The following is a 15,047-nucleotide window of genomic DNA, read 5'->3' as shown; positions in this document are numbered from 1 at the left end:
TATTGAAGAGAACCCATTTTCTCAACATTTTAGCTGATGACACTGACCGTATTGGTTATAAAATTTGAAAATTTTATTACTCAAAAACAACTTACTGTAAGTAAATAATTTTTTCATAGAGTTTAGTTTGATTATAATATTTTTTAAATGCATTGATATTTTCCACTTGTTTTACATGTTTTGGAAATAATTCCCGAACTAGATTTCAACGATACTGAAACATCAGAAGAATACATCCTTGATGAAATTTTCTCGTGATATGTAATGAATTTTAATACAATTTAAATGTTAAATATTTTTTTCTTTAATAGGTTCCAAAGGTATGAGTGTGATGACCGTTTCAATGCAGACTTTTATCTTGTTTTTTCATTTCATCGTCTGTTTGAAGTCAGAGGTAAGTATGTGTATATACATTTATTTGTTTGATATTAAAATATTTGAAATATGCAGGCATGATTATTTATGTCCATTACGTCACCATCCTAATTCTGTTCTATCAATAATAGTACATGTACTACTATTGTCATAAAATTGAGAATGGAAACGGGGAATGTGTCAAATAGACAACCCAACCAAAGAGCAGAAAACAGCCCAAGGCCACCAGTGGGTCTTCAACACAGCGAGAAAATTCTACACCCGAAGGCGGGCTTCAGCTGGTCCCTAAACAAAACTGTGTACTAGTTCAGAGAAAATGGACGTCACACTCAACTCCGAAACATAAAAATGAACCAAAATTAAAAAAACATACAATACTAACAAAGACTAGAGGTTCCTGACTTGGGACAGGCGCAAACGTGCGGCGGGGTTAAACATGTTTTGTGAGATCTCATCCGTCCCTATACCTCTAGCCAATGTAGAATAAACAAACACATAGCAATACGCACAGTAAAACTCATTTTGAGGAAGTCCGAGTCCGAGTTAGAATAGGTAACAGAAGAAACTAAGCAAAATGACAATGATAACATAAATTAACAATGGACTACTAGCAGTTACTGACATGCCACCTCCAGACCTCAATTAAACTGATTGAAAGATTATGTCTTCATCATATGAAAATCAATCACAATCCCTCCCGTTAGGGGTTTAGTATCATACCATCATAAAATATATGAGAAGAACATAACCCGTATCATGCCATCAACTGGTTTTAGAATAAATGTGTTTATTTCCGATGCAAAGACCCTATGAGTGAATCAATATTAATTCCAAAAAATGCCATATTTAATGACCTGACAACAGTACCGTAACTATATTCCTTCTGAATAAGTCTGTTTGAAGGTTTCGTTAGCTTTTGAGGTGAATGACCATATTTTTGTGCTTTGTATAGAATATTACCATAAAAGATTCGATGTGAAATACCTGAACGTATAAGATGTCTACACGTAGATTTATATTTACGAATAATGTCCTTGTACCGATGATAAAATTTGGTAAATGTTTTGACACGTTTGTAATATCGAATACCCTGGTGTAATAATTTTTCTGTACTACAGCAATTTCTTTCGTTAAAATCAAATACGTTGTTACATACAGGAGCAAATCGAAGTTGATATATATAAACACCATAAGATGGTGACAAGGGAACGTCACCATCTAAAAATGGACAATTAACAATATGAAATGAATTATTATCTCTTTTATCGTAAATTTTGGTATTAAGCTTCCAGTTAAAGATATAGATATCAAGATCCAAGAAAGGACAGTGTTCATTGTTAGTATTAGCTTTATTTAAAGTCAGTTCAGCAGGATAAATTTCTTTAGTGTACATACTGAAGTCGTCATTATTGAGAGCCAATATATCATCCAAATATCTAAAAGTGTTATTCAATTTTTTATCATAAATTGTAACTCCTAACACTACAGAAACAGTACAAATGTCACAAATAGGGGCAGATGGTCTAATTCGGTAGGTCACATTCGTGAAAAGGGAACGGGATTATAGTTACGACATAAGGAACATATCCGATATCATCTGTGAAACGGATATTCCATAACGGTCAACCAACTCGTGATGGCGTCCGTAAAATTTACAAAGTGATGATTTCAACTTCACCATTTGGAACACTTAGTTTAAAAATGAAAAATCACAATTGAAAGCTGAAATCATCTCTTTTGTCGTAAAGTTTTGTTTTCAACCGACCCTCATAGTCAATTTCTAGATATAAGCCATAATCAAATGGCAAAATCAAAAGCTCAAACACATCAAACGAATGGATAACAACTGTCATATTCCTGACTTGGTACAGGCATTTTCTTATGTAGAACATGGTGGATTGAACCTGGTTTTATAGCTAGCTAAACCTCTCAAATGCATGATTATTGTTGTTTTGTTGTCGTTTTTGTTGACAAAATGTTGTAGTACTTCTACCATTATGAAGCCACCATCAATAAACTGCATGATTATTTTGCCACTTTTGGATGCACATGTAATACCATTATTGGAATCAATTTTTCTGCGCCAGATGTAAGTATTTAATAGAAAACAAGGGAGATTATTACTATACATTCCATATTCAGTGATATGTATAGTACTTTGCTACCAATAACATTTTATACGGAAATATTAACGTACTCGTATTTATCGTTGAAGATCTATTCGACTATATGAATACAAGAGATCTGTAACGGTAAATCAAACTCGAAATATTAAGTAACTATATTTATCTTAACGATTTTTGAAGATTTATTTTAACAATTGGTATATATAACTGAAAAATGTCAGGGAAATTACACAAAAAGTCTACTATAATGTTTCACCATTAACCTAAAGAAGTTCTATCAAATACAATTAGAAATAGATGTCGTGAAACGGATCTCGTTACTTAATTTTACACGACGGATGTCGTATGTGGAATAAGGTCTGCTTACCCTTCCGGAGCACCTGAAATAATCTCCGTTTTTTTAAGTTGGGTTCGTGTTGCTCAGTTTTTGGTTTTCTATGTTGTGTTTTGTACATTGCTGTTCTACATTTGATCGTTTTTTGCCATGTCATTGTTATTTTTTTTGTTTTTTTTTTACTTATGAGTTTTAGTTTCCCTTTTGTTTCTTTCGCCTCTCATTTACAGAATTCTCTCAACAACAAAAAATTGTTCCAACTTAGGGTTTATTTTCCCAATCAAATAAACTTTCTTTTCCTTTATGGTAATATTTTGCTTCGTGTGTTTTGGTCTTGTACATCCTTGGCTTTCAATTTTTTGGTTTGGACTCTCCTGATGAAAGTAAATCGATGAAAGCGCCTTTGACGCACAGCATCAGTCAAGTGTTATATTCATTTTATGGCAATTGGATACAAATGTTAAGTTTTGAAATAAACGAATCTTTAGATAACGAACGCTTCATAAAGTGTGCATTATTAGGGATGTCAACTCGATGAAAAATTACTAATCGGAAACTCTTTGGATTTACCAAGCAATACTCAAGTACTTGTTCAGAAAAATATCAACGAATTGGAAACACAATTAAAAGAATTTTAAGTTTTGTCACAGTCTAATGGACGTTAAACCCGATACATTATTATCGGGGACTACAAAATGGTTTCAGGAATTATATACAATAATTTTATAGCGCATTCTAAGATGACGACCTTATTTCCCTATGTAAACAAATCCGTGTTCTAATTAGCACAAAATATGTTTGACACATGTGCACAAGCTTACTGTTTACATTCTAGTTATTTTCATTATTATCGTAATAAAATATATATATTTAAGTTGCTTGCAGAAAATTATATTACATATTGTTATTTTACATATATTTACCCTGCTATCATTTTTTTAAACTTATCAAATATGTAAATGTAATGTACATATTTCATTGAGAGGAAACGGGAAAAACCAAGCATTCCCAAGGCATTTTCGTACGCGTCGACCGATGAAAGTACTGTTTTTGTCCTATTAGAATCGTAATAATTCCTTAATTATGTACATGTTCTGATTAAGAAAACAATAATCTTACCAATAATAAACATCTATTGAATATAATAATATGATTACAAAGTTAAAGCAGATAAGCAACAAGTAAATTGTGTAAACTTATAGAAAACACATTAACACAGGCGATAATTAGAAGTTACTGATGCTCACGACCGTCCGTTAAACGTTCTATTGTTCTTTGGAAGGATTTTCGCTTTGAATCTCCACCTATATACTTCAACTTCTCAAAAATTCAACTGTGATTAATCAATGATTACTATTTTAATCTCCGATTGGTGCTCTCAAGAAAATACTCCTTATGAAGAGAAGGGGACAATGTCCTAGCATGAAACCGAGTATTATTTTGGTATTCGATACTACCGAGCAGTGCTCCTGAACTGAGTTTTCGTTGAAATTCCTATTTTTTTATCAACATTTTAAACTAATATTTGATTAGTTTTTCATATTCTTAACTATTCTTGACTGATATAAACATTTTGCCATTAAAGTCGACCAAAGAGACTGAATCGACAAATAAAAAAAATAATCTTTAAATTCAGCAATAGATAGCTATACAAGACGTGATATTTCTTACATTTATGCAATGTGTTACACTAGGTTTTGGTATTATTGTCATCGGTAGCAGCCGATTGAAAAAAAAACATTTAACTTTGGAATTTTATGCGACTATCATACAAGTGAGAGGTTTAGCAAGCTACAAAACCAGGTTTAATCCACAATTTTCTACATAAGGAAATGCCTGTACCTGGACAGTTGTTTTCCATTCGTTTGATGTGTTGAGATTTTGATTTTCCCATTTGATATGGGACTTTCCGATTTGAATTTTCCTTGGAGTTTGGTATTTTTCGTTCGTATATAGCGTTCCTGATGAAGGTAAATCTAGAAAAGCGCTTCGGACGCATGAAATTATTAAACGTGTTGTTTTCAATTTTTTACATCACTGGGTCGATACCTATGCTGGTGGACTATCAGTCCCCGAGGGTATCATCAGCTCAGTAGTCAGTACTTCGGTACTGACATGATTTATAACTAACTTTTCTAAAATTGTCCGTTTATAAATTTTAAAATAAATTATAAAGAAACTGAGATTTCAACTCCCTCAGGCAAAGTTGACCTTAGATGAATTTGGCTATTTGTTTTAGGTATTTTTGTCATATAGCTCTTCAACTATTTCGGTATTTATACATCCCTCGGATTTCAAATGTTTAGCATTGAGCGTTCCTGATGAAGGTAAATCCAGAAAAGCGCTTCGGACGCATGAAATTATTAAACGTGTTGTTTTCAATTTTTTATTTCGTACCTATGCCCGCACACATTAGTAGCCCACGACCTGTACCGGTATTTTAGTAGGAGTCCAGTTGACGTTTGTATGATGAGATGCATCATGATGGTCATTAACATTGATTGTTATCCTAAGTGATAAGAATTATATATGGTGGCTAAAAGAGAGACAGAAGATACCAAAGGGACATTCAAAGTCTAAAAAAAAGCAAGGCATAAACACAAAAACGACGAAAAGAACCAAGTTAATTAGTTCATTAAACACTGTATAGCAAACTAACGATTGGGAAACATAAATTTACCCAAAATTTTTTTGGTGATTTAGGAAAGGTAAGCACATCCTACTCTTCTAGTTTCACCTGTCGTGTCACTTATGGTAAATACTTATTCGGTGGTGAGTCTCATTTTGTAATGTCCTATCCGAGCAAAAAGTGAACACGATTGTGTTTACGAAAATTTGAACAAAATTTTATTATTGTCATCTGTGACACATATCCGAAATGGTCAACCAACGAGTGATGTTGTCCGTAAAAAATGAAAACAACACGTTATAAATTGGATGCGTCCGAAGCGCTTTTCTGGATTCTATCCCACCAGGAACGCTTAAAGCCGAACACTTGAAAGTTAAGGATGCACAAGGACCGAACAAATCTACTGTTTTGAACACTTGGTTTAATAGGTTCATTGTAAACAGCAACCATTTATCAAGAAAATCATTATAGATAACGCACAGTTTTGAAATTGTTTATATAAGAGACATATAATCCATATGCAGGCTGTGCTGAAATATTGCTATATAGAAATAAAGTTCACAACTGGAAAGCTGATAATCATTCCTTCTGTCGTAACGCTTGGGTCTCAATCGACCCTCGTTGTCTTTTACAAGAGATATTATCTACAGCAACACAGCACACGAAACGTTTGTCTCATTTTAAATAAATATGTTTGAGCATCGTCTGATTGGTAGTCAATATCAGTTCAGGATATCTTGATTATACTAAGCAATTTTTAATGAAATTCTCTGAATATGTTATTTATCGTTTTTATCTGTGCCAAAAGTAGAATTTATATGGAGACAACAAGTAAAACAAGTATAACTGAGTAAGTTTAATACACACTGTATGCTTATTTTTCTCGAAAAACAAAATGTTGGTATGCATCAACAACTTTAAAAGTTTAGTATATCTTAGCTTTATTATGTTCAATTACAGGCTGTGGGAGGATATGTTTACTACCCTACTTTAAGCAGACATTGTATCCCGTATCTTAATTGTGAACCAGGTAAACTGTTTCATATTTGTATAGTAAATCTCAATCCGTGCAATTTGAATATGATTAGATATCCATGGAAAGCTTTCTGTAAATTGTTTCCCTAAGTTATAAGAGAAAATAATGAATATTAATATCATTAGTCATTGTAAGTATAGCTTAATTTTGGTTTGCAAAGTAATTAAATTAAATAAACACAAAACAATTATCTAGATTCTGGAGTGATCGTCTGAATAACCGACGGAAATAACAATCTTCTATGTTTATCATAATCCTGCAAAAATGAAAACAACTCGGACTAAGTTCTTGTACAAAGTTGTATAACAAACATTTTTAGACTTCTTAAAATGACACAGAAAAAAATGAGTGCTTCCTATTTCCATTCTCAATTTTATTCTAATTAGTTATCAAAGTTACCAGGATTATAATTTAATACGCCAAACGCGCGTTTCGTCTACATAAGACTCATCAGTGACGCTCAGATCGAAATAGTTTTAAAGACAAACTAGTACAAAGTTGAAGAGCATTGAGGATCCAAAATTCCAAAACGTTGTGCCAAATACGGCTAAGGTAATCTATTCCTGGAATAAGAAAATCCTTAGTTTTTCAAAACATTCAAAGTTTTGTAAACAGGAAATTTATAAAGATGACCATATAATTGATATTCATGTCAACACCGAAGTGCTGACTTCTATTCTAACCGATTTGCCCTTAGAACAGGGTTTGATTTTGCAAATATGAAAAACAAACACACATGCAAAAAATAAAAAATAGTACTATATATTTCTCTGTACAGTCCATAGATTATTCAACTTCGTGTTAAAATATATTTTCATAAATATATAAAAGAATTGCAGAGAAGAAATCCATGGAAAAATGCAAAACCACAGATTGAAAAACATTTACATCATAGAAAGATAATAAATTAAGAAAAACCAAATGACATAGAAAATGTGAGAAAGAGCACAACGCTAGTAAGTGGCCTTCAGTGTGGTCACAAACGAGGAAAAGAGACAAAGATTCTAGATACATATAGTTAATCATATCCGTTGATATATGGGACACAACTGTATTATATTTAAGCCAACTAAATCGTGATAGTGTCTTTCCAATTTCCTTATGGATGGCTACTTGTACCACATGGAATTCAAATGTTAATACGCAATGTTATTTTATTATTTGAAATTGCTATTGTATCATTTCCCTCTGATATTGGGGAAAGGGAGGGCCAGAAATATAAACTACTGATGTACTTTGATGCACCATTTGCATTTAAACAAAATATATAATCGGATTCATTCCTGATATAACGCATAATCTATGGCATATATGTAAATCTGAATTCGAAGTACGATGTGAATTAATTTTGCCAGCATAATATATTGCTGTGTATTAAATCACGTCGGTTTATTTTGTCAAATTAATGAGGCAATGTATTGCCTTTTGAAATTTTAAGGGTCTAGCTACGATTATTCAACTAAACTCTCTTTTGAAAAGTGTATTGATGATGATGATGATGATGATGATGATGATGATGATGATGGGAGTTTTTAACGACCTTGACTGGCTATACAGCCCTCGCACGGTCGGTAAAAGTGTATTGTACAAAGAACATTTATATATATATATGTGTGTGTGTATGCTCACGTGACACTGGTTTTATCCGATCATGCTGTGTGCCTGTACCCACTCACGCTATCTGGACCTTGTGTTGATCGTTGTAATGGTGTTTGTTTTATTCTATTTTATTGTTTTTGTACGAGAGAAGTCGATTGTTGGTATTTAAGTAGTCTATATTTTTAACGACCATTCTGTTAAAGAACAAATTCCGGGATATTTTGATAATACTGAGCTCCCTCTTATTTGTTATATTTACAAGAAATCTACCCGGAAATTTGTGTTTAATTATAGCCAATTGTGTAAAGATGTTAATATCAGTGAAAATACACCTACTTCATGTAATTGCAGTAATTCCGAATACATTTATGGACCCATTTCCCATGTTATAACAGGAGATCTTAACATCGTTCAAGACCGAGAGTTAAAATCATTCCTCAGTAAAGGACCTAAATATCGTCCCCCGTCAATTATTAATTGGAATGAGTGTCGTAATATCATCCACGACTCACTCCATACTTACTGTTTGAAATGGATAAAACGGGAAAAAGCTGACAAAAAATCTTTGGACTCTTTTTTTAAATCAGTAATGAACATAGTTGATATACGTATTCAACATTTTAAAGAACATTTTACTCTTAACAATAACCACAATAAACCTATTTCTCGTATCAAACATAAACTAAAAGAACTAGCCAAGGAATTTGTTTTTGTCCCGGCCGATAAAGCTGCTAATAATATTATTATTGTTTGACGTAAATTTTACATTGAGGTTCTGAAAAAAGAAATCACCAATTCACCAACATTCCAACTGACTCCATTTTCAGAAAACGACATCTGTAACAAACATAAACTTTTAGCTACCGCTTTACAAGCAGAACCAAATACAATGAAAGTCCCAACTATGTATTGGCTTCCGAAGCTACACAAAACACCTTACAAATATAGATTCATTTCGTCTTCAAGCCATTGTTCCACTACTAAATTGTCTATTCTTCTTACCAGTACACTTGGTACAATCAAAAACCTGATAATAAATTGTTCAAATAAGGCCTTCGAAAATAGTGGAATTAATTACTTTTGGAGTGTCAAGAACTCGTTGGAAGTACTTGATAAATTGCATGCATATATTGGTGATTTTGAATCTGTTCAAAGTTTTGATTTTTCTACCCTATATACCACATTGCCTCACATTCTCATTAAGAAAAAATTCACACACCTAATTAAATGGGCATTTAAAAAGTCAGAATGTGAATATATATGTTCAAACTCTTTTAGGTCATTTTTTAGTAGCAATAAACAAAAAAACTATGTCAATTGGACATGCTTTGATACTATATATGCCCTTGAATTTTTACTAGATAACATTTTTGTTCGCTTTGGAGATTCCGTATATCGTCAGGTTATCGGAATTCCAATGGGGACTAACTGTGCACCACTTATTGCGGACCTTTTTTTGTATTGCTATGAGTTACAATTTATGACAAAAATCAGTAAAGACCCATCGAAACAACATCTGATACACAAATTTAATAATACTTTTAGATATTTGGATGATATTTTGGCTCTCAATAATGACGACTTCAGTATGTATACTAAAGAAATTTATCCTGTTGAACTTACTTTAAATAAAGCTAATACTAACAATGACCACTGCCCTTTCCTCGATCTTGATATCTATATCATTAACGGAAAGCTTAATACTAAAATATATGATAAAAGAGATGATTTTTCATTTCCTATCGTTAATTATCCATTTTTAGATGGTGACGTTCCCTTGTCACCATCTTACGGTGTTTATATATCTCAACTTGTACGATTCGCTCGTGTATGTAACAATGTTTTAGATTTTAACGAGAGAAATGTATGTATTACTGAAAAATTATTACACCAGGGTTTTCGATATCACAAACTAGTCAAAACATTTACTAAATTTTATCATCGGTATAAGGACATCATTCGTAAATATAGCTCAACATGCAGACTTCTTATACGTTCAGGTATTTCACATCCAATTTTTTATGGAAATATTCTTTATAAAGCACAAAAATGTCAGTATTCACCTCTGAAACTAACAAAACCTTTAAATAGACTTATTAAGAAGGGATATAGTTACGATACTGTTGTCAGGTCATTAAAGATTGCATATTTTGGCGTTGATATTGATTCACTTATAGGGTCTTTGCATCTGCACTAAACACATTTATTTAAAAACCAGTTGTTGGCATGACACGGGTTATGTTCTTCTCATATATGTTATGATGGTATGATACTAAACCCCTAACGGGAAGGATTGTGCCTGATATTCATATGATGAAGACATAATCTTTCAATCAGTTTAATTGAAGTCTGGAGCTGGCATGTCAGTTAACTGCTAGTAGTCTGTTGTTATTTATGTATTATTGTCATTTTGTTTATTTTCTTTGGTTACATCTTCTGACATCAGACTCGGACTTCTCTTGAACTGAATTTTAATGTGCGTATTGTTATGCGTTTACTTTTCTACATTGGCTAGAGGTATAGGGGGAGGGTTGAGATCTCATAAACATGTTTAACCCCGCCGCATTTTTGCGCCTGTCCCAAGTCAGGAGCCTCTAGCCTTTGTTAGTCTTGTATTATTTTTAATTTTAGTTTCTTGTGTACAATTTGGAGTTTAGTATGGCGTTCATTATCACTGAACTAGTATATATATTTGTTTAGGGGCCAGCTGAAGGACGCCTCCGGGTGCGGGAATTTCTCGCTGCATTGAAGACCTGTTGGTGGCCTTCTGCTGTTGTCTGTTCTGTGGTCGGGTTGTTGTCTCTTTGACACATTCCCCATTTCCATTCTCAATTTTATTTTTTACAGAGTTTGTCTTTAGTGCCGTGTGGAGACAGTAGAGTGCCTCCCCGTGCTTCAGGTTTATGCTCTTATAATATACTAGATTATGGAGTGTGTGTCCGAGCGAGAACTTCTCTAGTTCATTACTTTAGGAATATTTATCAAAAAGTAGTATTTCAATATTCAGCCCCATTCTACTATTTAGTCAGACGTCAGTCGCTACCCTAATATACCCTTTCTTTTTCGGGTAATTAATACGGATAGCGTTTGACATCTTTAGCCGAACAGATTTATCATTTTTACATAATTTAATTCATTGTATGCTGGTTCATATTCTGGACGCCAGTCTTTGCTCCTTTCTAATATAATTCACAAACAAAAAACAAATATGAAGCTTAGAAATGGAAAAATATTAAATACTAAACTCGTTCAAAGGGTATCTACACGTCTCAATCTTCAAAATCGCTTATCTAAAAATACTACCATCGCTAACATTTTTAACAATAAAAATCGTGGTTACCCTTCTATCGATAAGTGTCATGCCAAAAAATGACTTACATGTCCCCGTCTTTCCACCAACAATACGGTAAGGTCCACGTTTAATGGTCGCACATTTTCTTTAAATTTTGAAACTGATATAACTTGAAAAACAAACAGTATAATTTATTTACTCACATGAAACAAACCGGGATGCGGTATTCAGTACGTAGGTGAAACTGGACGATATTTATCTAAACGCACTCAAGAACATCTGTATCGTTTTAAAAGACCCAATAAATTCAAAAGTATCATTTATCAACACCTTAAGAAGCACAATCATCCTATTAAATATTTAGCAGTTCAACCTTTAGAAGTAGTAAATAAGCAGCCTGGTGAATCTCATTCAAAGTTTGTACGATCGCGGAAAATAATTGAATTAAATTGGATTAAAAAATTACAGACTGTCTACCCTCTCGGTCTTAATGATAATATCATGGGAATTGGTAATATATCAAGAACCGATTCTGTTAACATTTTGGATATAGTTTCTAAAACTGTTCGTAAAAACCGTTCTCATGGTCGTAGAAAAAATCGCAATCAAAGAAAATTTCGGACCAATCATACCAATATTTCGGACCTAATTTCTATTTCAAAAAACAACGGCAGACATTATCTGTTAACAAAGCTCTGTTCATTACCGGTTAATAAGTTAAATAAAATTTTAGAGGATTGCAACACAATTTCATATAGCAGTCCTAAGTATGAAATCGTTCAAATTATAATGGCATATTGTTATTCTAAACTGTTTCCCAAAATTGATCGCCCTGAAGATCATAAAAAACAGTTTATTAAAATAAAGTATGTCAATAAAGGTTTTGATTTTGTAAATATTGCCGGTATTTTTAACGACCATTCTGTTAAAGAACAAATTCCGGGATATTTTGATAATACTGAGCTCCCTCTTATTTGTTATATTTACAAGAAATCTACCCGGAAATTTGTGTTTAATTATAGCCAATTGTGTAAAGATGTTAATATCAGTGAAAATACACCTACTTCATGTAATTGCAGTAATTCCGAATACATTTATGGACCCATTTCCCATGTTATAACAGGAGATCTTAACATCGTTCAAGACCGAGAGTTAAAATCATTCCTCAGTAAAGGACCTAAATATCGTCCCCCGTCAATTATTAATTGGAATGAGTGTCGTAATATCATCCACGACTCACTCCATACTTACTGTTTGAAATGGATAAAACGGGAAAAAGCTGACAAAAAATCTTTGGACTCTTTTTTTAAATCAGTAATGAACATAGTTGATATACGTATTCAACATTTTAAAGAACATTTTACTCTTAACAATAACCACAATAAACCTATTTCTCGTATCAAACATAAACTAAAAGAACTAGCCAAGGAATTTGTTTTTGTCCCGGCCGATAAAGCTGCTAATAATATTATTATTGTTTGACGTAAATTTTACATTGAGGTTCTGAAAAAAGAAATCACCAATTCACCAACATTCCAACTGACTCCATTTTCAGAAAACGACATCTGTAACAAACATAAACTTTTAGCTACCGCTTTACAAGCAGAACCAAATACAATGAAAGTCCCAACTATGTATTGGCTTCCGAAGCTACACAAAACACCTTACAAATATAGATTCATTTCGTCTTCAAGCCATTGTTCCACTACTAAATTGTCTATTCTTCTTACCAGTACACTTGGTACAATCAAAAACCTGATAATAAATTGTTCAAATAAGGCCTTCGAAAATAGTGGAATTAATTACTTTTGGAGTGTCAAGAACTCGTTGGAAGTACTTGATAAATTGCATGCATATATTGGTGATTTTGAATCTGTTCAAAGTTTTGATTTTTCTACCCTATATACCACATTGCCTCACATTCTCATTAAGAAAAAATTCACACACCTAATTAAATGGGCATTTAAAAAGTCAGAATGTGAATATATATGTTCAAACTCTTTTAGGTCATTTTTTAGTAGCAATAAACAAAAAAACTATGTCAATTGGACATGCTTTGATACTATATATGCCCTTGAATTTTTACTAGATAACATTTTTGTTCGCTTTGGAGATTCCGTATATCGTCAGGTTATCGGAATTCCAATGGGGACTAACTGTGCACCACTTATTGCGGACCTTTTTTTGTATTGCTATGAGTTACAATTTATGACAAAAATCAGTAAAGACCCATCGAAACAACATCTGATACACAAATTTAATAATACTTTTAGATATTTGGATGATATTTTGGCTCTCAATAATGACGACTTCAGTATGTATACTAAAGAAATTTATCCTGTTGAACTTACTTTAAATAAAGCTAATACTAACAATGACCACTGCCCTTTCCTCGATCTTGATATCTATATCATTAACGGAAAGCTTAATACTAAAATATATGATAAAAGAGATGATTTTTCATTTCCTATCGTTAATTATCCATTTTTAGATGGTGACGTTCCCTTGTCACCATCTTACGGTGTTTATATATCTCAACTTGTACGATTCGCTCGTGTATGTAACAATGTTTTAGATTTTAACGAGAGAAATGTATGTATTACTGAAAAATTATTACACCAGGGTTTTCGATATCACAAACTAGTCAAAACATTTACTAAATTTTATCATCGGTATAAGGACATCATTCGTAAATATAGCTCAACATGCAGACTTCTTATACGTTCAGGTATTTCACATCCAATTTTTTATGGAAATATTCTTTATAAAGCACAAAAATGTCAGTATTCACCTCTGAAACTAACAAAACCTTTAAATAGACTTATTAAGAAGGGATATAGTTACGATACTGTTGTCAGGTCATTAAAGATTGCATATTTTGGCGTTGATATTGATTCACTTATAGGGTCTTTGCATCTGCACTAAACACATTTATTTAAAAACCAGTTGTTGGCATGACACGGGTTATGTTCTTCTCATATATGTTATGATGGTATGATACTAAACCCCTAACGGGAAGGATTGTGCCTGATATTCATATGATGAAGACATAATCTTTCAATCAGTTTAATTGAAGTCTGGAGCTGGCATGTCAGTTAACTGCTAGTAGTCTGTTGTTATTTATGTATTATTGTCATTTTGTTTATTTTCTTTGGTTACATCTTCTGACATCAGACTCGGACTTCTCTTGAACTGAATTTTAATGTGCGTATTGTTATGCGTTTACTTTTCTACATTGGCTAGAGGTATAGGGGGAGGGTTGAGATCTCATAAACATGTTTAACCCCGCCGCATTTTTGCGCCTGTCCCAAGTCAGGAGCCTCTAGCCTTTGTTAGTCTTGTATTATTTTTAATTTTAGTTTCTTGTGTACAATTTGGAGTTTAGTATGGCGTTCATTATCACTGAACTAGTATATATATTTGTTTAGGGGCCAGCTGAAGGACGCCTCCGGGTGCGGGAATTTCTCGCTGCATTGAAGACCTGTTGGTGGCCTTCTGCTGTTGTCTGTTCTGTGGTCGGGTTGTTGTCTCTTTGACACATTCCCCATTTCCATTCTCAATTTTATTTTTTACAGAGTTTGTCTTTAGTGCCGTGTGGAGACAGTAGAGTGCCTCCCCGTGCTTCAGGTTTATGCTCTTATAATATACTAGATTAT

At 32.9% G+C, this 15,047-nt stretch overlaps 1 protein-coding gene across 2 annotated transcripts in view; it reads left to right on the top strand.

Moving 5' to 3' along the window:
- The first annotated feature begins 301 nt into the window (after window positions 1–301).
- The window catches only part of LOC127720711 (uncharacterized), a 42,256-nt gene continuing 27,510 nt past the window's right edge, over window positions 302–15,047 (top strand). For both annotated transcript variants that reach the window (XM_052227471.1, XM_052227470.1), the window contains exons 1-2: window positions 302–394; window positions 6,425–6,494. In XM_052227471.1, the coding sequence (XP_052083431.1) occupies window positions 323–394; window positions 6,425–6,494 (142 nt within the window). In that variant the 5' untranslated portion in view covers window positions 302–322. The remainder of the gene's footprint in view (window positions 395–6,424; window positions 6,495–15,047) is intronic.

Source organism: Mytilus californianus, unplaced genomic scaffold (assembly GCF_021869535.1).
Source record: "Mytilus californianus isolate M0D057914Y unplaced genomic scaffold, xbMytCali1.0.p SCAF_11, whole genome shotgun sequence".
In the NCBI taxonomy this organism is placed as follows: Eukaryota; Metazoa; Mollusca; class Bivalvia; order Mytilida; family Mytilidae; genus Mytilus; species Mytilus californianus.
This window is presented reverse-complemented; position numbering and strand designations above follow the sequence as displayed.